At 38.0% G+C, this 26,373-nt stretch overlaps 1 protein-coding gene across 1 annotated transcript in view; it reads right to left on the bottom strand.

Moving 5' to 3' along the window:
* Window positions 1–4,335: 4,335 nt before the first annotated feature.
* The window catches only part of LOC5567876 (ras association domain-containing protein 10), a 143,106-nt gene continuing 121,068 nt past the window's right edge, over window positions 4,336–26,373 (bottom strand). The window contains exons 4-5 of the mRNA XM_001651857.2: window positions 18,445–18,752; window positions 4,336–5,819 (exon numbers count right to left, since the gene is read on the bottom strand). Of these exons, the coding sequence (XP_001651907.1) occupies window positions 4,874–5,819; window positions 18,445–18,752 (1,254 nt within the window). The 3' untranslated portion in view covers window positions 4,336–4,873. The remainder of the gene's footprint in view (window positions 5,820–18,444; window positions 18,753–26,373) is intronic.

Below are 26,373 nucleotides of genomic sequence, written 5' to 3'. Positions count from 1 at the left end.
TGTAGATGCTACGATAATAAAAAAAATCAATCGAATCCCAGGATAGTACTCCGCAGGATTTTTGAAAGAAATTTCCCGAAAAATATTCGGTATAATCTTCTTAGAAATTTGTGTAGGAATGATCGGAGGAATTATTGAAAAAATGCTGTGGTATAAACTGGTGTACAACTAAAATAAACTTTTGAAGATTGCATGCGTTTTTCTGAGAAATTTTAAATAAATTTTTCGTAAAACTGCAGAAGTATTACTTAGTTTAAATACTGGAAAAATTCCTAGGGAAAAAAGATTTGTTTGAAGAACTCCTCAAGGAGTTTTGGATTTCTGGTAGGAAATGTGGATGAATTCTTGAAGGAATTCACATGAACAGGCGGAGGATATCTTGCATGGTGTCTTAAAAAAAACCCTCATGCTATATTTTTTCAAACGCTCTGGAATGAATCTTTGTAGATTTCCTCGGAAGAAATTCTGTGGGAATCTATGGAAGATCTCCTAGAGTATCAAGAATTCGGTTAAAGGATTAGTGAAAAAATATCTGGAGGAAATTATAGGATAGTTAAACAAAATAAAAACAAATTAAGTAATGCCTGAGGGAATTACTGAAAGTTGTAGGTTAAGAGTTCTCAAGGATTCTTGAAGCAAATTCTGAAGAAAATCCCTTTTAACATCCACTGAAACATCGCTGAAATTTCTGAAGCTTTTCCTGGGGGAATCTAAGACCGAATTCTTTAAAAGTTTGTTAAACCCGTTATAATCTCTGAAGGTTTCTTTGGAGCCTGCACAATTTTATATCAGAATTCAATGCAAGCAGCAAAAGTAAAATAGAGACTTTGGAAACAATTTTGACTGAAACAAATACTTTAGAGACCTTCTTCTCACGATCTAGAACTTTTGGGGTTTATGCACAAACCATGTCACGCTTTACTAAGGGAATACAATGAAAAACCTTATCGTGTCTTCAATTCTCCAAAAGAATATGTACGACATCGATTGCGTTTATTGTTTATTTAACAGAAGATAAATATCCTAAACTAGTGGTCCCGGCAAACTTCGTTTTGCCATCAAGTAGTCTGTTGAAAAACGCTATGAAACATCCCATACAAAATGACAGTTCCTCTCACTCTCGTTTTTCCTACATTCCCGATGAATATTAAGGGATTTTTAGATACACAAACACGTCGGAACACTTGATAAACAGAATGGAAAAATAATCATTCAAATCCGTTGACCCGTTCGGAAGCCATTTCGTGACATACAAACACCATTCCATTTTTATTTATATAGATAGATTTGTTTTTGTTGAATCGTGGGTAGGACAATCCTTTGATTGTCCTTCCCAGGTGTTTTTGTGCGTAGTACATGTCCAACCTGTACTACCCACTTCCCGCGCTACTGCTAGCGATTGGCGTTATCATTGAAGCCAACTTATAGAGGAATTCTAAGAGCGATTCATGGAATAATCTTTTCAAATGTAATTTCTATGGACTTTGCTGGAATTTATGAATTTATGATTTCGCTAAAACTCTGCTAGATTTCTTATTCAGGAGTTCGTTTTTATTTTAACAAATTTTACAGAAAATCACGCAGATATTAACTCGGAAATTTTTTACATCCTAAGGCTGCAGGTAATTTCAGCAGAAGCAACAATTGGTGATATTCTTGAGAAATATCAGCAAACATTCAACTCAGAATTCTAAAACAACTCAAAGTTAACTTATATGGAGTCGAATCCCATTCTTGCCTCTTATTATTCACTTCGGCAGTATTTTTGAAAGCTGCAGAGCTCATATTAGGGGCCTTCCTTAGCCGAGTGGTCAGAGTCTGCGGCTATAAAGCAAAGCCATGCTGACAGTGGTTCGATTCCCAGTCGGTCCAGGATCTTTTCGTAATGCAAATTTCCTTGACTTCTCTGGGCATAAAGTATCATCGTACCTGCCACATGGTATACGAATGCAAAAATGGCAATTTAGGCAAAGAAAGCTCTCAGTTAATAACTGTGAAAGTGCTCTTAGAACACGACGCTGAGTAGCCGGCTCTGTCCCACTGGGAACTTTAATGCCAAGAATAAGAAGAAGAGCTCATATTTGGTCTCAATATGCATCATTTTGGAATGCTTCTTATTGCAAAGTTTCAGAATAATCAGCTCAGAAATACCCTTGGTGCTCAAGTGAATCATAGAAGTGTCTAAATAGTTCTTTACCCTATTATTCAACAATTTTTCATACATTTCTCAAAGAATTCGTATTAAAAACTAACGTTTGTTTAAAAAAAAAAATAAGAAACTGAATGAATAACTTAAGAATTTCAGCAGCAAATCTCCTCATTATTTTCACTAAAAAATTATTCGAAATTTCATAACTCCTTATGACACTTCGACAATTCCACTAAACAATTTTTAAATTCCTTATTCAATGTTGGAAAGTAAAATCTGTTGTAGTCATGTACAATCTTTCTTCAGTTTTCTGTAACATGTCCATAAAACTTTCAGGGTTTCAGTAACTTGTCTATAAACTTTACATCCAGAAGTTCCAGGAAAACATCCAGAAGTTAAAATCCATTGACTTCATCATTACCCTTAAGTCCAATTGTCAGCAACGCCGTGTGTTCGGTAATAATTTAAAATGATTCTCCACAAACAAAACTAGCCCTCAGAAAAATATTTCTCGAATCTAATATAGTTATTTCAGGAAAATCGGAATAATATCCCTCCTGAAACGTTATTTTACCGCACCTTCTACCAACACCTGCTGCCTTCAATTATATCTCGCAGAACATTCGCAAATGGCCACTGAAAGTAATACCACGCTTGTATTACGTACAACAAGCGTACTTTCAGATGGTTCTTATACTCAGTACATTGGAGCTGGGACAACCAATTCTAAAAGTTGAACTGAAGAATGCTCTCAGACATTCGTAGAAGTTGCCATACATTATCTGAATATTTAAGAGATTGAAATGATTAAAACATGAGCCTTTTAAATTTCTTGAATTTGTCAACATCCCAGATTTGGCAACATAATAGTTTAGTTTAGTTGCTGAAATCGGTAAGAAACTGAATTTTCAAATCCAAATACATTCGATTTTGTCGAAATGAAAACAATGTAGTATGCATAACAAAGTCTGTCATGTCACAACTAGTTAAATGTAAACACAGCGCGTACTTGGAACTTACCCTACTTATGCCTCTACTCACAGTTTGTGAGACATTGAAGTAAAAAAAATAGTTCAATATTCTTAATAATTTTCTTCTAAAATGTTCCGCAAAATAACACTTCACATTAAGTAAATACAATAACTTGTTGTTTGCTTTGCGAGATTTTTTTGTTTGGTTTTTGTGTAATATCAAAGTTGAAGCTTTAAGAGGAAACGTTTCGGAAATCAAAGATGGGCGACTTCTGTAATAAAACGTTCTTGATCTTCAAATTTTAAGCTTCCTAAAAGCACGAAGCTAAATTAAAAATTATCCTGTTCTATTTGCGATAACGTCTAACAATTACTTTCAATCGAGCCAATTTGCTGCAAAACAACAGTTTAATTTAGTTTAGGGACAAAAAGTCGAAATACAAAACACCACAAGGATAAAGTAGGGCCCAGATAGCCGTGACGGTACACGCGTAACTATTCAGCAAGACTAAACTGAAGATCCTGGATTCGAATCCCACCGGTCAATTATCTATTCGTAAATGGAAATTTTCTCAGCTTCCCTGAGCATAGAGTATCTGCGTACTTGCCACATGATAAATCCACAAGCAAAAACGGTCAATTGGCAAAGAAAGCTCTCAGTTAATAACTGTGGAAATGCTTATCAGAACACTAAGCTGAGAGTCTGCCTATGTTTCAATTGGGTCGTAACGCAATACGGTAGAAGACAAATGGTCAAAATAACAAGAGAATGAACATGTTTTGCTTAATGGTAATGGTAATCTCTTTACTTTCATAAGTTGAGTTTTTTTCTTTATTGATTTTTATTCTACCTTTTGACCTTTTTTTCTCTCAATAGTCTGACCTTTCAAGATTTTGTCTTTCGACCATATATTCCTTGAATTCCCGTTCTTTCGTGAACGTGTAAATTAAATGCGTCGTAAAAGGTGATTTCTTTACCACTATAAACGTTGAACATAATAAGTGAATATATGTGAAATGAATCCTTGTTGAGTTTCAGAAAAAAATGGTTAAGTCTATATCTAATACATCTTACAAAATACCAGTAGATGTTGGTGCAGTTCCAACGGAGTTTCGTCGATATTCTATGATTCATGTAAAATTGTCATGTGGACACAAAAGACGTGTTTTTGAAAATTTCACAATATTCATAGTAAAATAAACAGTACATCGTAGTTTGGTGTTTCGGTAGCTTCAGTTTTATTGCCAGATATCGTGGATGAAGTTCATTTCAATAAGCAAAAACAATTACACTCAATAGAGAGTCAAACGACACACAATGTTTCCGATCAGGAGTTTTCGCTGTAAATACTCGAACTCGATCGACGCGCGGTAAGAATATCTGCCATCCTGCCAAAGGATGGCTTTCGCTTCGCTCCGACGCATCGAAAATGCAATTGAAATCTTACTCTGACTAGCTTATCAAAACGAATATTATGTAAACAAAAACAGCAAAAAATATAAACGAAATAAACACTCCTATGGATGTGATCATGCTAAATACCACGTGAGCTTACGAACTGCTTACTAATGTCTACTCTTAGGTGATATGTTTGGTTATAAGAATGATCTCGATGTTTCCCTTAGTGCGACTAATCCTAATACATCTAACATGCTAAGTAGTTTCGATGAAAATGTTTTAACGGTTTTTGCTCACTTCTCTTTGATTTGTGTTGCGTTTGTTGTGTGATTCGATAGCACCAGCGCATCGCCCTTAAACAAGTGTCCCCATGTTGGTCATATCATCGTCCGGAGGTTTCTTCGGGACTTCCAATCCGTGATGCTTCATCGGTTGTGCGTAGATTGCCGAGTTAAACAACTGCTTGGGGCAGATCTTGTCATCTAGCATCGTGTTGCAGTTGTTGCCCAGCTTGTTGTTGCTTTGGATGAATTTGTTGATCTGATGGACGGAGATTTGGGGAACTGTACTCTGCGCCGTCACCGGAAAGCGTTGATTACGAGGCAGGGTGTTCGAATTCGGTGGTTGCTGTTGTTCACTGATGGTGTACAGTGGGTAACTGTTTGGGACGGCAGGCATTCCGGATGCTTCTGCTGCAGGGCCCATTCTTCCGATGCTCAGCACAGGATTCGGCATTGAAAAGTCCATTATAATGTTGCTTTGCTGCTCTTGGTTTTCCAACTCGTCCTGCAAGCTCTTTAAAAGAGAATTTTTTTCCATCAACATCATTTCGGAGTGCTTCATACTCTCATCGATCATTTGAAGTTCACACCCACTCTTATCCAAGCTGGCATTCACTTTCGATAGGTTTTCCTCTATCTGTGCTTGCGATTGATTAGGAATGTCCAACTGGTAGCGTCGAATTCGATCGTACAGTTTGACAGCCGTTTCTTCTTCCTTTACAATTTGCTTGTTCAACTGAACGATCTTCTCCAGCATTTTGATTTGTTCCTTGATGGTGCTGTCCTTTTCCACTGAGGTGGTTGGAGATTCGGCATCCAGTTCGATACAGGATTCAACTTCAGGTGAGGCTGCAGTTGTGGCTTCGGAAGTAACCCCACTATCTCCAGTATTACGATCTACTTCAGAAGATTCCGGCAGTCCTTTCAGGTAGGCTTCCAAGAGGTAATTCTTGCCATGGGCTCGTTCACGATCCCTGTGTCGATCCTCCTCGATTTTGCTGATCTGAAGCTCGCGGTCCCTAAAACGATGGAATAAGGTTTAGATAAGTTTTACAGAAATGAATACATAGAAGCGTGGATAACAGGCTTTTTCTTTCAATAATAATTCCAGACAAAACTTTTTCGAAGTCTATCTCTAATGGAAATTTGAAATGTACCCCAAACAACAAATTTGTTCTAGGTGAAAAAATGCATTTAATCGCTTGCTTGAAATAAATATTAGAAACAGTTTACAGTGTCAAATCACTCGTTGAAGAATTTATGGTAAAAAAATGTGCAATGTAGTTCTTTGAGTAAATTTTTTACCCCTTTGTCTGTGTTTGCGGTCAATATGACCACAGAGCCCTATGACGGGGTTGTAACTTTTTTGTGAGTGAACTGATTTGCGAATTTTTCACACGTTGGTTTCAATTATGTTAAAAAAATTCTAGAACAATTTTCATATAAGCATTACGTTGTCTGTGCCTTGGGTTTATATTGACCCGAAATTCCAATAGATGTACTTCACGAAGTATAAATGGATTTTCTATTTTTCTGCAGTTTTGGAAAGCGAATTAATTTGAGTTTTACTAAACACTATAAGAAAAATTAGGATGAATTCGTAGGGAGGGGTTATTGTGAACAAAGGTCCGAAACAGCGAATTTTTGAAGCTTTGGACGCTTAATTCTCAGAAGCAGTTCTGTATAAAAATAAACTTTATGCGGCGAAGATTTGCATAAGGGAAAAGACCAACAAAGTACTCAACAGTTGGTTGGGAATTTACCTTAGAAAATGTTACTATATGGAGCTCATATTTTTGTTATGACGTTCTTTATCTCAATATACTGAGTATTAGAAAGAATGCTTACCTCAGCAAAGTTGCTCATTGAATCAAGGGCTTTACGCTTGAATGTCTGCTCAACGCAACAAACGGCCACTAGGCGCTGATAAGCATCAAATATTTTAACCCTCCAATACCCAATTTTTTATTTTCGATCTAAATATCACTTTAAGTTATCTAAAATCGTTCCAAACACGTTTTAGGTAATGATTTATTTTTATTCGCAAATCTATGAGTTTTGGTTTTTGATCGTTATAATTATTATTTTTGAACATCCCTATCCTTTTTCATTTTTTCTTGAAGCCTTTTCTAGTAACTGATTTTTGGCAATAATTTTTATTTCAGAGCTACGATAAAATACACAAAATTCTAAAGCGTACCCCGTTTAAAGGCGGTGTTGGGTATTAGAGGATTAAATTCATATATCTCAAGTTTGAGTGATGCTAAAAGACCAGTGTCTTCGGCAAAGTTTCGCATTTGTTCGTCAGCTGTAAAATGCTTCTTTCAGTTGATTCCATATATTGACAGTAGGAGGATTTATCTGTGTTTTCAGTAAAGTTGCTATTTAAAGATCAATGATTAGCAAAGCTGATTAGTATGGAATAGTGTCACTAGTTGGCATTTATGAGCACCACACGCATATGCCTCAAGATTCTTAACACAACCGTGAAGATTGGTGCATTGGAAAAAGTTGTACATTTGTGCGTCATTATCGAATTAAATCAAATTCGTGTGCGGTTTCTCCATAATCTGGCATTACGAAAATATGGTGAAGCAAACGAATACCAAAGGTTTCTAAAACCGAAAACACAAAATTCAATGGTTCCCAACTAGGGTTCCCAATGGCACAACTAGAGGCCCAGATAGCCGTAACGGTAAACGCGCAGTTATTCAGCATGACCATGCTAAGGGTCGTGGGTTCGAATCCCGCTGGTCGAGAATTTTTTCGTAAAGGAAATTTTCTCGATTCCCAGGGCATAGAGTATCTTTGTACCTGCCACACGATATACACATGCAAAAATGGTCAATCGGCAAAGAAAGCTCTCAGTTAATAACTGTGGAAGTGCTCATGAAAACACTAATCTGAGAAGCAGGCTTTATCCCTGTTGGGACGTAGCGCCAGAAAGAAGAAGAAGACCTACAACTAGGTTATCAGCATTTCAATACACCAGGTTTTAAAATATCGCAAAGGCTGCCTATCAAACAGCTTTACCGGAAATATTAACCTTCTTACTGATCCGCATCGGCAGATATAAAAGTGTTAAATTTTTAAAGCTCACTTGCTTCCCTACCTTGTGAAGTCCAGAAATATGTGACAGAATATTGTGATAACAAATAGTCCTGAACCGAACAAACAATTTTGCTGAAAACATTGGCCTAACAGCTGCACGCTATGTGTAAACCAACAGATTATGCAAATTGAATGTACCTCGATTTTTTTCTCCGCTAGAGTTCAGTAATTAGGTTATATATTCATAATAGGAAGGTTTTAAAATATTCCATCGGTAAAATTTTGATTTCTTCCACTTTTTAGATCTTTTTTCATATTAAGCCTATGAATATCAAAGAAAATCACGTTTTCCTACACATTTCAGCCCATACAAAATGTACGGGAAAAAGTTCACCGGATTGTACGACATTTCCCAGAAACCCATTCCTCAGAAATCCATTCCCCAGAAAACCATTTCCCAGAATGGGACAGTGTCCAGAAAAAAATAATACAAGATTTTTAGACTGTTAAAATCCAGGTAAATAATAAATAGTAAATAGTAAACACAATTAGGGTGGTAAATGACTGGACAATGCGTACCATTGGTACTTCGCGTACCTGCAGGTATAAAATAGACCCCATTTGTGGTCCTTAGCCTCTTGTCCAGTAACTCCTATCCCTACCTCCCCGTGGTGCCGCCTGGGATACGAGTAACCGTAGGGAAGATCGGGTAACCAACCCTGGTGGAACCTTGGTCGTATGCTGACAGGGAAGGGGGGCTCCTCTCTTCTGAGGGTGTAGCTTATCAGAGCGTCTGTTCTCCATGTTAGGGGCGGCTCAAAACAGCGTCTGTTCTCCATGTTAGGAGCGGCTGATCATCGTCCTAGTGCCAGCGTGGGACTCTAAACAGTGCTGTTTACGATGATCCTCCGGCGAGACAGGGGGTTGGTGCAGGCCTTACAAGCCAGCCGTAAAAAACATCAGTACAGGAAGCATACAATGTAAATTCGGACCGGAACAATCGGCATAGACCCAGGCATCGAAAACGGACTAACGATTGGAAACTCGGATCATGGAACTGTAAGTCTCTCAATTTCTTGGGAAGTACCCACATTCTTTCCGAATTATTGAGGGTCCGCAAGTTCGACATCGTAGCGCTGCAGGAGGTTTGCTGGAAAGGGTCGACGGTACATACGTATAGGGATGGTTATACCATCTACCAGAGCTGCGGCAATAGACATGAGCTGGGCACAGCTTTTATCGTGATGGGTGAAATGCAGAGGCGCGTGATTGGGTGGTGGCCAATCGACAACAGAATGTGCAAATTGAGGATCAAAGGCCGTTTCTTCAATATCAGCATAATCAACGTGCACAGCCCTCACCTAGCAAGTGACGATGACGATAAGGACGCTTTCTACGCGCAGCTGGAACGTGAATACGACGGCTGCCCAAGCCATGCTGTCAAAATCGTTATCGGAGATCTCAACGCTCAGGTTGGCCGGGAGGAGGAATTTAGACCGATTATAGGGAAGTTCAGCGCTCACCAGCTTACGAACGAAAACGGCCTTAGACTGATTGATTTCGCCGCCTCCAAAAACATGGCCATACGTAGTACCTACTTCCAGCACAGCCTCCCGTATCGGTACACCTGGAGATCACCCCAACAGACTGAATCACAAATCGACCACGTTTTGATTGATGGAAGGCACTTCTCGGACATTATCGACGTCAGAACCTATCGCGGCGCAAACATCGATTCGGACCACTACCTTGTGACGGTTAAAGTGCGCCAACGACTCTCCGTTGTGAACAACATTCGGTACCGACGCCCGCCCCGGTACAATCTGGAGCGACTCAAGCAACCCGAAGTCGCAACTGAATACGCGCAAAGCCTTGAGGCAGCGTTGCCGGAAGAGAGAGAACTCACCGAAGCCCCTCTTGAGGACTGCTGGAGTAGTCTCAAAGCAGCCATAAACAACGCAGCGGAAGGTGCCATTGGGTTCGTGGAAGCAAATCGACGGAACGGTTGGTTCGACGAGGAGTGTCAGACGGTTTTGGACGAGAAGAATGCAGCGCGGGCGATGATGCTGCAGCAAGGCACCCGTCAAAACGTGGAACGATACAAACAGAAGCGAAGACAGCAAACCCATCTATTCCGGGATAAAAAGCGCCGCCTGGAAGAATTGGAGTGCGAAGAGATGGAGCAGTTGTATCGTTCTCAAGAAACACGTAAGTTCTACAAGAAACTAAATGCATCCCGCAAAGGCTTTGTGCCGCGAGCCGAAATGTGCCGGGATAAGGATGGAGGTATCTTGACGGACGAACGTGAGGTGATTGAAAGGTGGAAGCAGCACTACGATGAACACCTAAACGGCGCAGAGGAGGAAGATCTAGACAGCAGGAGGAATGGCTTCATTAGTACGGCGGATGAGGGAGACGTGCCAACTCCCACAATAGGTGAAGTTAAGGATGCTATCAAACAGCTCAAGAACAACAAAGCAGCTGGAAAGGATGGTATTGGAGCGGAACTTATTAAAATGGGCCCGGACAGGTTGGCCACTTGTCTGCACCGATTGATAGCCAGGATCTGGGATACAGAACAGCTACCGGAGGAGTGGAAGGAGGGAATAATATACCCAATATACAAAAAGGCTGACAAGTTAGAATGTGAGAACTATCGAGCGATCACCATTCTTAATGCAGCCTATAAAGTGCTTTCCCAGATCATCTTCCGCCGTCTATCGCCACTGGCAAGCAGATTTGTTGGAAGTTATCAAGCCGGATTTGTGGACGGGCGATCGACGACAGACCAAATCTTTATGTTGCGGCAGATCCTCCAAAAGTGTCGCGAATATCAAGTCCCTACGCACCACCTATTCATCGATTTCAAAGCGGCCTATGATACCATCGACCGCGAAGAGCTATGGAAGATTATGGACGAGAACGGTTTTCCCGGGAAACTGACTAGACTGATCAAAGCAACGATGGATAGTGTACAGTGCTGTGTGAAGATATCGGGTGCTTTATCGGACCCGTTTGAAACACGCAAAGGACTTCGACAAGGCGATGGTCTTTCCTGCCTCCTGTTCAATATTGCGCTAGAAGGTGTTATGAAACGGGCGGGCTTCAACATGCGGGGCACGATCTTCAATAAATCCAGCCAGTTCATTTGTTTCGCTGACGACGTGGACATTGTCGGAAGAACGTTCCAGGTGGTTGCTGAACAGTATACCAGGCTGAAACGTGAAGCAGATCGGGTTGGATTGAAGGTAAATACGTCGAAGACGAAATATCTGCTGGCTGAAGGAACCGAGCGCGATAGAGCTCGCATAGGCAGACGCGTGACGATCGACGGGGATGAGTTCGAGGTGGTGGACGAATTCGTCTACCTCGGATCATTGATAACGTCGGATAACAACTGCAGCAGAGAAATTCGAAGACGTATCATCGCCGGAAGTCGTGCTTACTATGGACTCCACAAGACCTTGCGGTCTGGTAAACTTCACTTCCGTACTAAGTGTACCATGTACAAGACGCTAATAAGACCGGTAGTCCTCTACGGGCATGAGACGTGGACAATGCTCGAAGAGGACCTGCAAGCGCTAGGAGTTTTTGAACGACGTGTGCTTCGGACGATCTTCGGCGGAGTATGTGAGAATGGCGTATGGAGGAGAAGAATGAACCACGAGCTTGTGCAACTCTACGGTGAACCCAGTATCACGAAAGTCGCCAAAGCTGGAAGGGTACGATGGGCGGGACACGTTGTGAGAATGCCGGACAACAATCCCGCAAAAATGGTGTTCACCTCAAATCCGGCCGGTACAAGACGAAGGGGAGCGCAACGAGCTAGGTGGTTCGACCAAGTGGAGCAGGATCTTGGAAGTGTGGGGCGATCGAGGAATTGGAGGTTAGCAGCCATGGACCGAGTTAGTTGGCGTAACATTGTGACGCAGGTCATGTCTTAAAGGACGTAGAGCCAGCAAAAGTAAGTAAGTAAACACAATTAACTGAAAAATTTTAGGTTTCATCGATAAAACATTTTTTTTTAACGACAAGGCTTCCTGTTTGTTGCAGTCTTTTATTTATTAAATGTAATCTCTCAATCAATAAATCAAGTATTTCGTCAAATACAGCGCCACGGAAATGTAATTAGAACCGTTTGGACAATTTTTATTTATTTGGATGACTTTTTCTTTGAAAACTTCAAGCTCATTTAACTTCTCCTAAGAGTTGATGGATACTGCTCAAATTTTTACAGCAGTAGTTTGCCGTAAAAAAAAATGTTCAAAGACAAGGGTAATTTGCAAGTGTGTTTATGTTTCATTAGTGGTCCCGGCAAACTTCGTTTTGCCATCAAGTAGGCTGTAGAAGAACACTATGGACCGATGCACGAGTTCACTATTTGACGTTTGAGCGGTGCCGTGTTATTTACGTGACCATGGAAACAAGTGAATTCGGCACCGCTCAAACGTCAAATTAGTGAACTCGTGCACTGGTCCATACAAAATGACAATTCCGTACACTCTCGTTTCTCCACCTTCTTCTATACACACAAACACGTCGGAACCCTTGACGAACAAAACGGAGAAAGGATCATTCAAATCCGAAGACCCTTTCGTAAGCCATTTCGTGACATACAAACACCATTTCATTTCATAAAGATTATTCTTCATAATTACGAAGACAATAAACCTAGGAAGAACAGCCAATATTCAAAAGAAAAAAGAATATGCTTTAAAAGCAAAAAAAAACAAACAAATTCCATGAATTGATTTTATGAATATAATCAATATTACACTATTACAAATCACCTTTTGAAAATACAATTATAAAGAACAGTCAATTTTAAAAGAAGGAAAAATAACTCTGAATAAACACAAATAATTTTTCAAATAGCTTGGGTCATGTTTTATCAGAAAACATAGCAGACATATGTAAGAGCAGCTTATCTTAAACAGTTTTGCTGCTTTTCCCCGAATGTCGGTTTCTTGAGAACCGTTTTCCCGAATAGCCTAGTTTCCCGAAAAAATTTTAGCTCTCATATTTGTCATAACTTTTTGTTGTTCAATGTGGTGAACGAACCGGTTAAATAATATGTACCCTTCTTTACTTGATGGGCGATTCTTCCGAGTTTCGCCGTTCTCGGCATTTTGGCAAGATGTGTTTAGTCTAGAATGATTTTATAATATATAAGTCTAATCTTGTACCTGTTGAAACTGCATCGCTTTTCGAGGAAACGGGTCATTCGGGAAAATGACTTTTGGTGAAACGAGTCATTCGGGGAATTGACGTGAATGAATTGAATTGGTCATGAATCACGCAGTCATTTAATTTGGATTTTTAAGGCCACCTCAATCCCCCTGCGTGATCTTTAGTCTATGCAAACGTTTTGAAATTTATATGGGCCGTAGTCTCTGACTAAAACCTTCCCACCTCCCAAGTGGTTAAGGGGCGGCGACTTAGATGGTTTGACTGAGGCAAGGGAAGCAAACACTCGCATTTTTTTTGGTGAATTGACGTCGGTGTCCAAAATTCGAAACGTCTTTGAATTCGAATCAATTTGGTAAGTACATTTTCAATGGACAAAATACTAAATAAAACCACATTTCTTCCCGCTCTTTAAAAATGTATAAAAACGATTCTGGGGAATATCCTATTCTGGGGTTTGGTTTTCTGGAGAATGTCCCATTCTGGGAAATGTCTCATTATGGGGAATGGGATTCTGAGGAACATCATTCTGGGGAATGGTGTTCTGGGGAATGTCATTCTGGGAAATGTCCTACAACCGTTCACCGATAGAATATTTTAAAACCTTCCGATTATGAAATTATAAACCAAATACTGATATCTAGTGGGACAAAATCCTAGGTACATGCGATCTTTATAATTTGCTGGTTTATACAAAGCGTGAGCTGTTTTGCATCGTATGATATGACTTGAAAAAAAATGATGCTCACTAGCACCTCCTAGCTATAGAATGTTTAACATATTAGACATGCAATATATATTCGTTGATCTAACGTACAACTTTACCGAAAACAACAGCCTTCCATCCAAAGTACATTAGCCAATATTTGAATATTAAATTTTAAATGCTCACAAGCGCCTCATATTCTACATCGTGAGATATGTGAGTTTGAAACATTTGTAGCTCACTAGCGTCTCCTAGTTGTAGAATGTTGAACAAAACAATCATGTAGTGAATAGCCTTTAAACTGCCTAAGAGGAAGCTTATGGAAAACCTCTTTTTAAAATTTCAGGAAAAAACATTAAAACATGTCTAAATATTATCTTGAGAAATACATGACACAATCTCTGAAAAGATTTAAACCTGAATTTGATACAAAATTTCTGAATTCTTTCAAAGTGTTCTCAAAGGAGTTTTGAATAAACGTACGCTAGCACATTTGAGGATTGCATTCTATTAGCTTTTATGGGAGCCCCTCAGAAAATACTCCAGTATAAATAAGAAAAGCTCTTCCATGCATTGCTTCAAGAATTTTTTTAGAGATCACAATGGATCTACATGAAGCATCTCTACACGACTTTCTAGAAGGATTTTCCAGCGTTTATTCCAGGAAGGAAACTTCCCTGTAGGAGGTTTCTTCAAACTTCATATAAATTTTAAGAAAAGTTGACAGTTGACTTGACAGCTCTTTGCCACCTATGTACATTTCTATTATAGAGGGTGCAGACAAAATATATTCATGAAAATCTGCCGTTTTTTTAAGTATATTAACAAATCCGATAAATTTGGATAGTTTACTCAAAAAAAAAGCTAAATTTGTATTGCCCCCCTTTGACCACGCGGCCTCATCATTTTTATCAAAACTATCATAAAAGTCATAAGAGCAGGCATATTAGTATTCGCCACCCAAAGGAAAATATTTTGCATTAAACAGTCAATAGACTTCTGAATAAAGGAAAACTTTCAATCCTTGTTGTGTACGAACAACATACAAACTGGTCACAAACTTTCCCAGGTAACATTGCACTTCGGCACATTAGTGTCTTCGGCAGTTTTTTGTAAAAATAAGGACCATCTACTGAATAAAAGGATCGTTCGTAAATCGTCCGCACAGATGGCGCCACAACCTAACTTTTTACTGTGACATTCTAGAGCAGGCCTGCCCTACCTTTTTGGTTCTTTTATGACATAAATGGTTGCAGCGTTCGCAATAATAGTCCAATCTAAGAAATTTGTACCTCAAATGAAAGCTTGGCATTATACCTGATTGATCCATGCATAAAAATTGAAATGTATATAACACTCTTTGCTAGCGATTATTATTATTAGCTTTATTAGGGAGATTTTCAGCCCTTGCTAGCGATGCAGGCAAAGGCAAAAATCAGTCTGGCTCGCGGATATATCTTACCAAGATAGATATATTACCAAGCTTTCATTTGAGGTACGAATTTCTCAGATCGGATTATAATTGCGAACGTGGCAACTATTTATTTCGAAAAAGAGCCAAAAAGGTTGGGTAGGCCTGTTCTAGAATGTCACAGTAAAAAGTTATGTTGTGGCGCCATCTGTGCGGACGTCATATGTCATATGGCATGGCATGTTCGGCAAAGTTGTTCATTTTGATAAAATAAATAACTTTTTCAAGACGTCAAAATTCCACAGGCTTCTGTTTTTAAGTTAAGAGCAAAATAAGACCAAATTAGTGAACAAACTTTTTTTCTCCCCTAGTTTGACAGTTTTTCTAAGAACCATGTCATATAATATTTTTCGCTGGTAAAAATATTACAAACACAAACTCTAGTGGATAAATTTCAATAATACGACAAATAACAATTAGAAAATAACGAAAAAAAATGAAAAATAGTGCAAAATTTTAACCTTTATATCTTTAAAACGCAAAAAATCGCAAGCTCAAATGTTCTTTTCCTTAAAATTTTAAGGAAACTGATTTTCTTTTCTATTAGTTTCCATAGTTTTCAGCAAATTTTGTGGTTTCAAGAATATTGCAATATCATTTCGGAATGATTTAATAGACTCTAAATGATATATGCCTATTTGTGTCTTGAAACGGTAAAAAATCCGATGTGACGAAAACTGGTACTATGACTGATACCGGTACATCTTCCCTATACAGTCGAAGCATGTAACGACATCGCAAGGAAATTTCGCTATAGAGAGCTTTTGTCATTATAAAAGTTGTCGTTATAACGAGCTTCTACTGTATTTCCCTTTTCTCGTTCTGAAGGTGGGGGTATTTGTTTTACTGACACTAATAATCTCTTAACATCTATCATCGATTATGACCACTAGTGTTGGAGCTCGTTCAGAAGGGTTTTATCATTTAGTATTTAGTATTGGTCTACTTATCTGTATCAGTAAAATACAAATAGGCTCTCATGATGTGCTGCAGATCATAATTTTTGTAGAGAGCGAGAAATTTCTTCTTTTGAATTCCTTATTTCAAATTTTAGCTACACATTCACGTTTTTTTCTGTTGACTGTAATATAACACATTTAACTTGTGTTTAAAAAATCTATCGCGTGCTGAAGGACTGTAAGGCTTTTGAGAAGGATGAGATCCCGGTCGAGTTTTTGTCAAGCACGGAAGTGAGCAGCTTTACCAGTCGATCCTCCGAGTACTTCTGGAAGGTATAGAAGGACGAAGAAATGCCCACCGGCTGTGTGGATGGCCTCATACGCCCATTCTACAAGAAAAGGCACAGACTGGAGTGTGTCAATTACAGAGGGATTACCCTGCTTAACTCGGCGTACAACATACCATCAAGATGTGCGATTTAGGGGCCCAGATAGCCGTAGCGGTAAACGCGCAGCTATTCAGCAAGACCAAGCTGAGGGTCGTGGGTTCGAATCCCATCGGTCGAGGATCTTTTCGGGTTGGAAATTGTCTCGACTTCCCAGGGCATAGAGTATCTTCGTACCTGCCACACGATATATGCATGCAAAAATGGTCATTGGCATAGTAAGCTCTCAGTTAATAACTGTGGAAGTGCTCACAAGAACACTAAAAATTTACGAAAAAAGAAATCATAAGAAGCCAACAACATGATCAATTTTTTGTACTAAAAACAGGAATACCTTTTTGAATTTGGTTTCGAAAGCATTTAAAAAACAGGTACAAATTCCTTAAGTCTTGAATCAACTATCTGAATCATTAACGAAGTTTATTCAAGGCAAAAATGTTAAGCAAAAAGAATTGCTTCCAGATATAATATTTCTTCTTCTTCTTTCTGGTATTACGTCCCCACTGGAACAGAGCCTGCTTCTCAGCTTAGTGTTCTTATGAACACTTCCACAGTTATTAACTGAGAGCTTACTGTACCAATGACCATTTTTACATGGGTATATCGTGTGGCAGGTACGAAGATACTCTATGCCCTGGGAAGTCGAGAAAATTTCCAACCCGAAAAGATCCTCGACCGATGGGATTCGAAGCCACGATCCTCAGCTTGTTCAAGCTGAATAGCTGCGCGTTTACCGCTACGGCTATCTGGGACTGGTATGCTCAATCAAAAAAGTCTTTGAAAAAAATTACCGAAAAACCATCAACAGGGAGCCGGATCCTATTCTTGGCACTTTTGATTCACTTCGGCAGTGGGATTTTTTGAAAGCTATGGAAGTGCCCAAGTAGTTCTGCACCCTATATCGTGCTTGAGACACCATACCAGGTCGAAGCATAAATCAGAAACTTCGACAAGAAATCCATCCTTAATTCCTCGAATACGCTAAGTAGTCTCCAGCAAACTGTTTTCCTCATTTCTTCCAAATTCATGTCTGTAAATTTGAGATGAAAGTGTAAAATAGGAACAACAATTAGTCAAAATACTTCTAAGGTAAACGAGAAAAGCTTCGAATTAAACATTATTTGACACAAAGTAGTAAAATTTGATGTGTAGATAACATGCAAATGCTCATGTTACCTCACTAAATTTTCAAAACATTTTTATGTGTTGTTGTTTAATAAAAAAAAATACTTAATTTGCATCAAATTGCTAGGGAACCACGTTTTTACTCAAAACAAGAATGTTAACGGTATTTATGTTTGCTCTGGTAACAATAGATGATGACGTTAAAGAAGTTCAGCTTGGAAACATATATGACAAAACTCAACAGGAAATGTCTTATTTCTGTACGTGATATAAACAATAAGTCGATTTTCAAACCCAATTTTCCAATAATAAATTTTTATCCACCACAGAGCCGCATAATGATCCGATAACCGACTGGCAAATGAGCTATAAAAAGCAGATTTAACGAACGACGTGCTCTCGGTGACATCTCGATTGCTCTCGATATTTCCTGCTGAGCCCATTTCATCATCACGTCGTTGCCACTTTTGGACCCCCGCAACGATCGATTAATCAATCCTAATCGCTCTGATTTTAACACTCCATTTTTATGACCGTTGGTTAAGCCTTCATTCAAAGTTAGGAAAAAAACGAAGTATGACAACCTTGATATCACGAAGACCTCCAACTGAGTCGTCGTCGTGTGTCGGATGTGCCTAATTAAAAATGTTTTTTTTTTTACTAAACTTGGTGCTCGGAAGCCTCTAAATCTCAACTGAAAACCCGGCAATGTCACGTCGCGTAGCCCCATTAATGCTCCTTTGTGTTACGTTCACTCACCTTAATTTGGACAACTGCTGTTGAATAATGTCCCCTTGTTCTAGAATCAGCTTCATGAGGCGTTCGATCGAACTTTTGTTGGACTTTGGATGGATGGTGGTACCGTGAGTCATCCACGCGAAAGACGACTTTGACGCTCGGTGACGTTTCCGGCGCACTATTGCACTATTGATGCTCCCCGTGGGACTTCCCCGGCCACTGTCTTTGTCACGCTCCGTGGGCAATCCGAGGGCGGCACCTCCCGTCGTAGTTGGCGGCCCGATTGAAAACCCTTGAGATCCGTCCATTCGGCGGAGGATGAATTTAACCTAGAAAGTATCCGGAAGTTTAATTACTCCATTCGATAATTAGCATCACGAAGTGTCTGAAGCCGTTATTAACGGTTAAAACGACCAACAGTTCTACTCCCATTTTAGAATACCCTCCGTGAATTTCAACACGTTTTATCAAGAGAAACGAAAGTAATAGGGAACATGTGCCATTAGTAGTGAACTCAAGAGAAAAATGCTAAAACCTGATGATAAAATCAGGAAATACTTATTTTAACGTACGTTGATTGGTACGTTGGTACGAAAGATTTCAAATCTTTCTATTATTATATTTATATAAAAATAAGAACACTCTTGCTTCAGTGAAAGTATATTTAAAGAATGGTCCATTTAATGGCACTAACCTTGATTCCTTATAGCACCCTCCACTATGGTTAGTAATGCACCACTATAGCTACAAAGGAGTCAAAATTTTAAGGAGTATCTTTAATCTTTATTGAGATTCTGTTCAGAGGGTCTAAAATTGTTAAAGAGTTAACAATTATAAGCAAAAGAATTGTTTTAAACATTCTAACGATTTAATTTCATGAATATTTTTCGATTGCTTGTAATATTTTTGCATTGTGTTTCATAGAAAAATATCACATGACCATTTATTTATGCTGAACACCCTATCTCCACTATTGGAACTACCTCTTCTAAGATAGCGTTTGACCTAGTGATTTGATGATTTAGAACAGAAGGGGGTATCCCTGTAGGGTGGGGCTTATTGCCAAAAATCTTCCGTAGTCAGGATTTACAAAGTGGAAAATGAACACCGGTTCCAAAACAAAATCCTGTGAAAAAATGAGATTTTTTGGTGAAGGTTTAGTGGTGGCGCAAAGGGCGTAAGTGCAATTTCCCCATTTTAGTGAACTCTGAAAAAAAATGGTATGCTTTTCAGCTTGTTTTGGTGATTTTAGGACCCTTAAAGGCAAAAAATTACCTCAAAATTGCGATATCTCCACTTCTTTAGATGATATTTGACAAAATATATTTATGCATGCGATTTTTGGCCCTTGTATAGGTTACGCTGACTGATTACTATGAACCCGAATAAGCATATGATTAGCTGGGGAGAATTCCTATGCTAGTAAAATGGAGCGAAGAGCAAAGAAGAATGAGAGAAAGAACAAAGAACACAGAAGAATGTAAGGTGGGGTGGGTTAAACAGTTGGAAGGGTGCAACTCCTGGGATTTATCTTTATTTTCCACATAAAATTTTCTTTAGATTCGCCAAGGATATTTTTTAACCATTCCGATAATATACTCCAGGAATAATTTCCTGGATCTCCAGGAATAATTTCCCAGCAATATTCTAATATACTTTCTCGCCTCTCAATATTTTTTCAATCATTCATCCTTGGCTTCAAAAACTTCTCTCACCACATCTCCAACAATTCATCATCTTTTTTCATGAATTGTTTCAGCAATTAGAGCATGAAACATACTGGAAAATTTGTAGGGATCCCTCCAAGTATAAATCTTATATGCCACCTTCAGGATTTTTTTCCATAATATTTTTTTAAGAAATTTCTTCGTGTTGTTCTTGTAAATATCACTTCACCACTGGGACACAACCTGTTTCTCAACGAAATGTTCTTTTAAACACTTCCAAAGTTATTTACTGAGAGATTTCCTTGCCAAAGTTGCCATTTTAACATTCGTTTATCGGGTGCCCATGGTAGTCAAAGTAATTTCCATTACGAAAAGATCCTGGGTCACTGTAGCCGTGGAACCATAAGGCTAAGGAAGAAATTTATTAATTTCTTCATTCCTTCTAGAACTTAATCAAAATTTACACCCTTAATTATGCTTGAGGAATAATACTTTATTGAATCACTCCAATATATTTTCCCTTGTCTAAGATATTCTTTTAGAAACCTGATAACACTTTCGGGAATTTGACTTTTATGACATTTATAAACTTATTCAACATTATTTACAAAACGTAAGTACCGTTTTTCTCAAATTCCGATATGAATCATATTCCGTACACCTGCCATTTTTAGCGATTTTTTTAAAGAAAACCACACAAAATTCCTCATAGTTTGATATATTTATAGATGATTCAAGTCCTCTACATTTAAAAGTTAAATGTATTTATTTTACCAGATTAGGATGATAGGGTTGTCTAACACAGAGCACCTAGATAAAAGAAATGAAAGTAATGTTTGGAATGATACTAATAAAGAAATTAAAAAAAAATTGTGAAAATATCATTTCTTACCTTTGAAATCACCAGTGTTCGGAGTATTAGTCATGTTTGGTTTGAGTTCCAAATGAAAGGTAAAGGTTCGTGGGTATCTCGGAGATACGTATTTCATAGATAATATTCTTCTAGCATAGACACCGCCATCCCTTTAAAAAACAATTTTCTTAATATTTTCTTTGGAAATTTTTGATTAAATGCAACCTGCGGCTGATAAAAAAAATTTACTCTATGAAATCTCTGGAAACTTCTCCAAGAACTTGTCCAGAATGGGTTCCAAAAATCCAATTTCCCTTCAGTAATTAATACAGAATATACGCCAAACTAGAGATCAACTTCAAGCATGGCCTCAGACAAGGATTTAATCCAATATTATCCAATAAATTACTCCAAGGATTTTACCCGTAGTTTGTCTTAAGTAGTTTTAAGACATTATCGTAGCGATTTCTCCAGGAAAATTGATTATACATTTTCAGGAAATTTGTAAACTTTCGCAAATAATTTGACTTTGTAGTATTTTACTGTATATTTTTCTTGGTAATACTTTTTGGATTATTCTAGAAATTACTCCAGGCGTCACATTAAACGTTTCCTGTAGAAATATCCCGTGGCATTTCTGTGTGATTTCACTAGAATTTTATATACAATTTCTCCCTAAATTGTTTTTTTATTATTGTTCCAATAAAATTCATTTGGATTAACCCAAAATTTATAAATTTCTAAGACTTCCAAGAAGGAGGAGCATTTTATATTATGCTCAAAGAAACGTTAGAAAGACACCCTGAGAAAAAATATGTTAGAAAATGCCCAGAGAAGCTCTAATATGAACTTTTGGTGATCTAAGGATAATTCCTGATTTTTGTTGCAATTGCAATTGTCAATTTTGAAAGAATCCTAGGACGAATATCTAAAAAAAAAACATTTTTCTACCGATTTCAATATTTTATAATTTTTTTTTCATACTCAAATAATAGGGCGTACATAATAGGTATAAGATATTACAAAACTATCGTGTTTATGTATAAGTATGTATAAGTAATCGTGCAAAAATTTGAGTCAGTTGAACTTATAAGTTCAACTAACTCAAATTTTTTCATGATTACTTGAATGAATGTTTTAATAATGAGCTTTTTGAAAAGCCATAGAGAGTTTCATTTAGACGTTCAATGCCAGATATATAGACAGTACACTTTTGTATGTTTTAAAAAGGGTGGCCCCAAACTTTTGTACGGATTTGTTCGTAAAAAACTAATTTTTATAAAATTTTGAATGAGCAAGTTCGCTGCAAAACGATGCCATTAACAAATCTATATGCTTTCCTCCAATGTAAATTAAAAAATTAAAAATTAAGAAATCGATGATTTAAAAATTGTTCAAAAAAATCAATTATCTATTTTCAATTATGTGCATTCTTGATCCGCATTTTCATTCACCATATTGAATATCAGTAGTTTGAGTGGGATTCTGTTGTTGACAACAAACTCGAAATTTACAGTTGCCAAAATCGGAACCTATTTTTTATTTTCGAAAATATTATTTGCTTCTTGCACATCATCATTACAAAACCAAATGATATATGCATATATTATGTGATGAATAATAACATACAATGCGAGTGTCTAAATATTCTACCGAACTAACTTGTGATCTTATGCTACTTAACTTATGATAACAAATGATGATTTGACAGCTGCTACGGATTGATTCGACTTACTTTGCACGAGAGTACGGGACGAAACAAAGTGTACAAAGGAACTCAGAAAAGAGGTATTTTATGCGAGGAAGCTCATCAATCTGACGAGTTTATCAACAGTGTTTTGCGGGTTTGATGTACACACTTAACATGGAACGCAGAATTCTGTAAAATAAATCACAGAATGTAAACTGTGAAATATGACTTTACAGATTTTTCTGTGAAACATGAAGTCATCCAATGCAACTGTCAAAAATTCACAGAACATTCGGTGAAGAGAAAAGTTTCACAAACAACTGTGAAATCTTCACAAACAGTTCGGTGAAGATCAAACTTTTCACCGGACATCGCGACTTTTACCGAAAGTCTGTAAAATCAATCGTCGGCCATATTTACAACTATACATTTAGCGAGAGTTGATGTTTGTTAAGTGAAAAGGGTGAAATAAAGTGAAACTTAGTGTGTATGTTTCAATCTAGTTGATTTTTTGGACTTCCAAAATAGGATAAGACACTGATTGGTATTTATGTTAATATGAATAATATGTGTTTGTTTATTTCAATAAAATAATATGGACTTAGAATTTTGGCTGGCCGTTTGAATGGCGAGAATGACGCTACAATTAGGTGATGGAAATAAAGAAACATCACAGAAAATCCGAAAGAAATTACTTTACATTTTTGCAGGACAATTGTAAATATATACTGAATTGTCGGTGGAATGCCAGTGGTAAAACCAAACAATTACAGTAAATTTGTGAAGTAGCACAGAAACGTTCGGTGAAAGCTGCAGCATCACACAATAAATCCACGGAAAGTTTGTGAAAAATCACCGCACTCTTCGGTGGTTTTGACAGATGAACTTTTTCATCTGATCTGTGAAATAAAAATCACCGAACGGTTCACCGAAAATTCTGCTGTTGAGATTTCGGTGAAATTTCACAGAATTCTGTGATTCAATCTAAGTGTGTAATTAGTATGAATAAACGAGTTATAACGTGAACTTTCATGCGATTTCTGGTTGTCTGGGAAGGCATCTAATTTATAATGATTGACTAATACAAAAGGACATAATGCCTTAAAATCATGTAATTTTTTAAAAAATAATATTAACTTATTATTCAACTGGGTTTTAATTGATATAGGGATGCAAAATTCCTTGAGCAATAATTACATATGTTCAAGAACCTTTATTTGCCGTAATTTCGCACAAAACACAAATAAGCTAAATTTACGCTTATATAGAACTGTTCGGTAATCCAATCCGCATGGTCATTAAATTAATTTACTCATTACGCGTGGTAAAGATGAACAAATTATGGGTAAAATTATGAAAAAAATCCACGTGCTCGGCTGGGATTTGAACCCAGGACTCTTGTATGCTAGATGAGCGCTTTACCAACTAAGCTACCAAGCCACTTGGTGACCCAATAACTGAGTTGGTTACAAGTTTAGAATTCAAATCCCTACAGACCACGCGGACCCCTTTCATAACCCATATCCATCCATCTCATGTTTCTACACACACGGAAAGAGCGAGTGCGATTTATTTAGTGTTGAAACTGTTTGCCTATCGTACTTACATTGCTTCCACAACAACTGTATTGTGGAAGAGTAAAGATGTGGGAAGGCTATCAACGTCATGTCGTTACTTGAGTGAGAACGACAGTTTGGCAACACACAACTATATTAAGGTACCGTTTTGTCTCAAATTCCGAACAGACTCATATTCCGAACACTCGGTATTTGTTCCATACTTTCACGTAAAACAATACTGAAACTTATTCAATCAACATTATTATTGGTACACCCAACAGCCAACAGTTGGCTTTGCGAAGAAATTAATATTCACATAAATATCAGCCAATTTATGCCAATCAGATGCATTTGAAGTCACTGTTGGCCTTAAGTGTTCGGAATATGAGTCAAACCGGTATTCAACTTTTTAAAACGTGAAATCATCGAAAATCACCTAGAAATTTTGATTACGTTTACTTGAGTTTTGAAGCGTAGCCCTTCGAATGTGCCGGTTCTCCAGTGACAGTTGGAAATAGGTTCCTTAAACTTTTGAGAGCTCACAATCTAAGCCAGCCTCCCCTGTTTGGCGATATGAGCAGGGATTGAATTCGCAGAAAAATGAGATTATCTCTCACTTATCGCTCTCTGTAATAATCGTGATCCGCAACACATCAAGAGAATCTGGTTATCACCTATTGCTTCTTCTTCTTCTTTCTGGCGTTACGTTCCAACTGGGACAAAGCCTGCTTCTCAGATTAGTGTTCTTATGAGCACTTCCACAGTTATTAACTGAGAGCTTTCTTTGCCGATTGACCATTTTTGCATGTGTATATCGTGTGGCAGGTACGATGATACTCTATACCCTGGGAATCGAGGAAATTTCCTTTACGAAAAGATCCTCGACCAGTGGGATTCGAACCCACGACCCTCAGCATGGTCATGCTGAATAGCTGCGCGTTTACCGCTACGGCTATCTGGGCCTCACCTACTGCTACAGTTATGATTGAATTGGGGGGCTAACATTGAATGATAAAACCCACATAAACAAACTCCAAACCTGAGAGACACTAGTGATCAAATAAAAAAAAACTAAATTATGCAATGCTTGGTTAATGGTCAATGGTCACATAATAAACGCTGATAATATCACGTCGTAAAGCACCAAACCTGCCGATATTGACGATGACTTTAAACCGTATAGGCCTGAGTGAAGGAAAAATTACTGCAATTTTCAAGGCTCTTTGCCTACAGCAGCGATAGGCGTGAGTTTCCCTGGCTTCGCTGACTGTGATTGGCTTTGTTTGGCTACTGTAGAGTGCATTTCAGATTTTTTACCAACCCTGATTATGAGTCCTGCATTTGATTGATCCTTCGAATGACCATCTTCGGGTCTCCAGCACGCCTCAAATTTATGATAAAGTGCACAATTAGTATCTTAACATCTGTGCCAAGCTTATGGGAACGCATTTTAGTGAACTATTATGTTCAATCTATACTTTTAGAGATTTGAAATGGTTAAGTACCTAACAAATCTAGAGCCAGAGGCATTACATCCAAGGGGCCGCCTCTGGTAAATTCTAAACGGTGCAAAACTATTAATTTATAATGTTGAATATCAGATATTAATGATTTATGCAAATTAAAATGATTGTTATTGAAAATAAATAAAGATTACTTGGCATGTCCCAAAAAAATCCCCTTTTTCTACCCGACTTGATCCAGTTACCCACCGCAATAACTCAGGCTACTGGAGTATTCCTGATTTCCTCTGGCCACTTCTAGAAGCCAGATAAGTGGGCCAGTTTACTGACAAAAAATTATTTGAATCCGTTAAGTATTCGCTTAGTGGTAATGGTTTTAGTAATTTTGCTTTCACTCACGCCTATACGGGTTAATATTTGCAGCTAAGGCGGCTGAACCTTTTTCTTTCGGTACATATTTGGCATTTTAGACTCATTAGCGATTGGCAGAGTGCAATAAGTAATATACTACAGTTTGATTGTTTTCTATATTTAAATTGTGTGCAGCTGAACGTATAATACCGCGAAAAGAATCTGGGTTAACATTGCATCAATTAGGTGGTAAAGTTATCGATGCGGTTACCTTCTCTCCGTCCAGTCAAATAGTAGTATGCATAATTACAAGTTTCTGACATTAATTGGTCGGCGTTAAGTCAGAGTGGACCAAGTGACATTTTTC

Source organism: Aedes aegypti, chromosome 3 (assembly GCF_002204515.2).
Source record: "Aedes aegypti strain LVP_AGWG chromosome 3, AaegL5.0 Primary Assembly, whole genome shotgun sequence".
In the NCBI taxonomy this organism is placed as follows: Eukaryota; Metazoa; Arthropoda; class Insecta; order Diptera; family Culicidae; genus Aedes; species Aedes aegypti.
The sequence above is the reverse complement of the archived record's forward strand: the minus strand, read 5'-3'. Positions and strand labels throughout refer to the sequence as shown.